Source organism: Schistocerca nitens, chromosome 9 (genome assembly GCF_023898315.1).
Source record: "Schistocerca nitens isolate TAMUIC-IGC-003100 chromosome 9, iqSchNite1.1, whole genome shotgun sequence".
NCBI classification, from domain to species: Eukaryota; Metazoa; Arthropoda; class Insecta; order Orthoptera; family Acrididae; genus Schistocerca; species Schistocerca nitens.
The window spans coordinates 150,691,408-150,697,407 of record NC_064622.1 but is presented as its reverse complement, the minus strand read 5'-3'; the positions used below and the strand labels follow the sequence as shown (position 1 = coordinate 150,697,407).

Below are 6,000 nucleotides of genomic sequence, written 5' to 3'. Positions count from 1 at the left end.
TACTTTTGAACATTGCAAGAAAATTCAGATTGTTCAAGTACTTTTGGACACAGCATGAAATTCATATTATTCCGATACTTTTGAACATAGTTCAAAAAGTTAGGTCGTTTGGATTCTTCTGAACATAGCACAAATTTCAGATCAATTTTTCAGTAAAACAACTGGATTAGTTTGCCATCTTGCTAGCCGACTAGTGACAGACACTTGAACTATGTGAGACTACAGCATCGCCAAGTGGAGGTCCCCTAAACACCATGAACGGACCAAGTAGTTGGTAGCTATATTACTGTAGGTGAATTCGAAATCTGACATAGTAGAAAACGTTAAAGTTTGCTGCTACCTACTGAGCAAGATTTAACAAGATACTAGATGCAGTATAGTTAATTGAAGCAGGTGATGAAACCATTCTCTTCTGCTGATTTAAAGTGAAAGCTTAACAGTAGCCTATTATTGAACAGAAGTGAAGTGATGTTCAGGTAAATCATAGAAGCTGATTGTGTCAATCTTCGAAATGTTGTGTATAAAATGAAAACAATAACTTGGTTTAACATCCAGACATACAGCATTAATTAAACACTCACAGGAAACATGAGAGATCGCATCAGATGATCAAACACTTTTACTAAAGTAGGTATGGTAAAATAGAAAAAATTAGGCAAAAGACTAAGGACTTCAGTGTTTAGTGTCCCTTCATACTGCAAGTGTTGTTTCCAAGAGTCAGTTCTGAGTGGTACCAACAAACTGTTATGTATTACATTCTTATTTTATAATTATGAATGGAGGAGATATGAAATATTTTAAGCAATGTGGAATTCAGTGCTGTGCTTCATTTAGCTATGGAATTTCTAAAACATTTTGCAAATAAATTTTCTTTGTAAGTTTCATTTATTTGACAGAAGGGTAGTAAACGCTGATTCTAAAAATAGACGCACCTGCAGTATTAATTTGTATTTATTTTTTAATACGTTTACAAATAGAAAATATTAGTGCAAATATGCTACCCAGTGCATATACAATCATATTAAACAAACTGGAAATGATACAGTACTCTCTCTAGTCCTATTAGACTTACTAATAATATGTTCTAACGATGATTTACAAGGGTAAGTAATACTGTTCTCAGTTAGTTTCATTCTTTGCACAATGATCAGCGAAATGAGTACATTCCTAACACATACTGCTTGCAGAGATCGTGAAGCCCATATTCATCTTCATTGTGGAACATTCTCGCAGAAGAAGCCACCCATCAACGCTTGTTGATCTGTCCCAGCAGCGCATAATACGAGTAAGATGCATTCACAAGCTGAAAAAAAACCACAGACATTAGATCGCTTTTAATCCTTTCCAAATACAAAATAGTTTTCAACTAACTTTTAGGTGGCTTTGGCAACACATAATACCAAGAATAACTGTTAATCTTTCATAGGCTACAGCTGGGCACCTCTAATGGCAGAATATACCATTTGCTATGTATTATAAATCATTTAATGTAGGCCACATTTTTGGAATTTTGTCATTAACAATGTATAAGATACAGAAATTTATTTCGTTGTCAAAAATTACAAAAATCTTTGCGTCTTCATCATGTTGAAATTTTGTTCATTTCACTACTGATAAAACTGCTCTCTACAATATTTTACTTTTATAACATACGAGACTGTTAGTAATCTTCGTTGTAAAAGAAAGAAAACCTCGTACGTGAAATCTGTGCGTTGTATGGATTTGTATTAATACAGTGACAAAAAGGATCAGTCAGTGGGGAGTTTAATTGCAGCATTGCTCAGCTGCATCCTCTTTTCACACTCAAGCTTGTACGGGTATAAAACTACATTTTGTCACAGTCAGTGCCACGTGTATATAAGGAGAGGCCACCGCGACATTTGTACACTTGACAGCAGCAAAACAGATCGTCCCATAGGATTCCAAGTCCTGACATCTGCACGATCTGGCAACACCGTAGGATACAGAGGTGTCTGAAGAACGTTTTATCTCCCATCTCTCATTCGAGTAGGTACAGTGATGTATCTCCTGATGGACTAGTGGTAAGCGCCGCGCAATTTTGACGAAAAAGTCACGAGTTAGAGTCCACTCAATCTTTTGTTGTTTTTTAACCGCATTTCATCTGTCTGCTGAAGATATCAGTCTGATGGAATCTCAAAGATAATTTGCTTCACTTTTTAACCCACTAATAATTACAAAACCTTCTGGGCAAGAGTTCGTGGCTATGTCAAGACCACAAATGTTATGCCACAGAGTTTCTACGCACTAAAGCGGCCACTGGCAACGCGGCACTGGCTGCTGGACACTGGCCGCCTACCGGCCAGGTGAATGCAGAGTGGTGCATCTCACATCTGCAAGCATAAAATTGGTCGTTTATGGTGTTTGATTTTCGACACGAGACAACTTCGGTAAAAAGGATGAACACTGCGCAGTTACTCAACATGCTTAGTGATACGTTCGTATCGATATTTTGCTAAAACCAATGGCACACGAGACGAATTAGATAACGCTAAACGTCGGGTATAGTCGTCGTCAAGGTTCCAGTTGACCATGTCTGACTATCACACTGCAGTAGCGCCGTACTGTGCAGCAAGAACCTCGTAACACAGGTGACATCTGTATCTGCCATCCGAGAACAAGCAAAGTACTCCCTGCAACATTCTGTCATCCTGTACCCCAAGGGATGGAAATTCGCAGTGGCCGGGTGGGGAATTAGCGCCGCATGTGCAGGCTGCTGTTAACACACAACTCAAACGGCTGTCTCTGGAGTAGTGCTGTTCAAATGGTTCAAATGGCTCTAAGCACTATGGGACTTAACATCTGAAGTCATCAGTCCCCTAGACTTAGAACTACTTAAACCGGACTAACCTAAGGACATCACACACATCCATGCCCGAGGCAGAATTCGAACCTGTGACCGTACCAGTCGCATAGTTGGAGTGGTGCTGTGTCTGGGAAATATGGACTGCTGGTGAACGACGTCGCAGCGTGTTCAGGAATGAATTTCGGTCTGCACTGCCTCTGACGACCATCGTGGTGGCGACCTGGGAAGATGTCCCAGCCTTCTGAAGTTCTGGAGAGGCACAGCGATGTTATTGATAGTGTCACCGGTTGGGGACTAATCGGGTATAACTTCAGGTCACTGTTAGTAATGACGAAGGTAACTCTGATAGTACAACAGTACATCATGGACATCCTACGACCTCATGCACCTGCATTGGGGCAATATCGTGATGATAAGTTTCAGCCGGCCGAAGTGGCCGCGCGGTTCTGGCGCTGCAGTCTGGAACCGCGAGACCGCTACGGTCGCAGGTTCGAATCCTGCCTCGGGCATGGATGTGTGTGATGTCCTTAGGTTAGTTAGGTTTAAGTAGTTCTAAGTTCTAGGGGACTTATGACCACAGCAGTTGAGTCCCATAGTGCTCAGAGCCATTTGAACCATTTGATAAGTTTCAGTAGGACAATGCTTGTTTGCACATGGCATGTACCTCTACGAATTGTATGCATGATGTCGAGGTACTCCAGTGGCCAGCAAGATCTCAGACCAGCTCAGACGAGAGAACACACGTGGGACCAGCACAGACAGCAATTCTACCCTTGTGCCAGCATTCAGGACACCGAGTACCACTTACAACAATTGTATGCCAAGCTGCCACAGGACAGGATACAACGGCTTGGTGACACGCTTTCAAACCGAATCAGTGCATGCATAGCAGCCAGAGGGTTGCAATGCAACACTGATAAGTGGGCTCGTACTTTCAAGTTCTCGATAAATTTATTCAACTTAGTAATCACTGAAATAACATGACATACTCTCTCAACTAGAGAAGTTTAATTTCGTTCACTCGTTCCCTTCTGTTGTCTCACTATTTTAGTCAGGTGGTGTAACTCATATGACTAAAACCTTCACGTGAAATCTCCAGTTTTGGCTCTGAGCACTATGGGACTTAACTTCAGAGGTCATTAGTCCCCTAGAACTTAGAACTATTTAAACCTAACTAACCTAAGGACAGCACACACATCCATGCCCGAGGCAGGATTCGAACCTGCGAACGTAGCGGTCGCGCGGTTCCAGACTGTAGCGCCTAGAACTGCTCGTCCGCCCTGGCCGGCTTTCCAGTTTTCCCAACACTGTTTCTTGAAAAGTTCACTGTATTCAAACTACTCTACCAATTTCTGAGGGCCATTGTTTTATCAATGAAGAACGGCAAAATTTTTAAATCTATAGTAACCTCACATGTGAATACCGTCAGCTAACGAGCGTTTGTAAAAGATGAATAAACGAGCCTCGTACAGTGTCAGCGTAGAAGGCTGTATGGTGGGCACTTGCCGAGACAAAGGTTGTCCTGTTGACTGGGTAGAGATGGCCGGCGGTGATGACGAGCTGCTGCTGCGCCCGGAATATGACGATAGCCAGGGAGCGCTTGAAGCGCCTGCTGGCTTCCACCCACCGGCAGCTGTACGCCACCACCGACAGCGCCTCCGCCTGCCAACAGCGAAGATTAGATTAGATTAGATTTACTTTCATTCCAATTGATCTGTAGTGAGGAGGTCCTCCAGGATGTGGAACATGTCAGAAAAACAACAATACATGATAAATATTGATAAATATTTACGACTAAAACAATGTACCTGGCCGGCCGCTGGTGGCCGAGCGGTTCTGGCGCTACAGTCTGGAACCGCGCGACCGCTACGGTCGCAGGTTCGAATCCTGCCTCGGGCATGGATGTGTGTGTTGTCCTTAGGTTAGTTAGGTTTAAGTAGTTCTAAGTTCTAGGGGACTTATGACCTCAGCAGTTGAGTCCCATAGCGCTCAGAGCCATTTGAACCATTTTGAACAATGTACCATTCAACAGGTCCCAAGTGGAATGATCGTCATTTTTTAATGAACACTATATGAAAGAGGCATTTTACAAATACTAATGCACTGAATTTAAAATAAAAACTTTATTTATTTATAAGGTAATCAACATGTAATACAACTACTATAATTCTTATTTACAATGAACACATTACTGCAGTGAAATGGTGCAGAAGTTAGATTGTACTTACACACACACACACACACACATATTTACAATGAATACATTACTGCACTGAAATAGTGCATCAATGGAGTAGAAGGAGATGGCCACCAATAAAGCCTTTAGGCTTCTCTTAAAGTGAATTTCATTGGTTGTTAAGCTTTTTATGGCTGCTGGCAAGTTATTGAAAATGTGTGTTCCTGAATAATACACACCTTTTTTGTACAAGACTAAGTAACTTTAAATCCTTGTGAAAATTATTCTTATTTCTAGTATTGATTCCATGAATTGAGCTGTTGGTTTGAAAGTGATATATTTTTAATGACAAATTCATTAAGAAATAAATATATTGGGAAGTAGTAGTTAGTATCCTTAGTTCCCTAAACAGGCTTCTGCAGGATGTTCTTGAGTTCACACCACATATAACTCTTACTGCACGTTTATGTGTCCAGAAAACTTTAGCTTGGCTTGATGAATTACCCCAAACAATAATTCCATATGACATTATGGAATGAAAGTAAGCATAGTATGCCAGCTTTTTCATTTTTATATCCCCTATGCCTGACAAAATTCGCATTGCAAACAGAGATTTGTTAAGACGCTTCAGCAGTTCTGTGGTGTGCTCCTCCCAGTTGAATTTATTATCAAGCTGTAATCCCAAGAATTTAACACTGTCCACTTCTTCTATCTTCTTATCATCGTATGTTAGACGTATACTCGTGGGACACGCCTTACAAGTTCTGAACTCCATGTAGTGTGTTTTATCAAAGTTTAGTGACAAAGAATTGGCTAGGAACCAGTGATTAATGTCCACAAATATTTTATTGGCTGATCTTTCTAAGACTACACTTGATTTGCTATTTATTGCAATGTTTGTATCACCGGCAAACAAAACAAACTTGGCATCTGGTAATGTTACTGATGAAAGGTCATTGATATACACAAGAAAAAGTCAGGGCCCTGAGATGGAATTTTG

The 6,000-nt window shown here is 41.0% G+C and overlaps 1 protein-coding gene across 1 annotated transcript in view; it reads right to left on the bottom strand.

Annotated features, from left to right (window-relative positions):
* Positions 1-1,246: 1,246 nt before the first annotated feature.
* LOC126204065 (uncharacterized) overlaps positions 1,247-6,000 on the bottom strand; it is a 72,388-nt gene continuing 67,634 nt past the window's right edge. The window contains exons 3-4 of the mRNA XM_049938488.1: positions 4,331-4,486; positions 1,247-1,303 (exon numbers count right to left, since the gene is read on the bottom strand). Coding sequence (XP_049794445.1) covers positions 1,247-1,303; positions 4,331-4,486 — 213 coding nt within the window. The remainder of the gene's footprint in view (positions 1,304-4,330; positions 4,487-6,000) is intronic.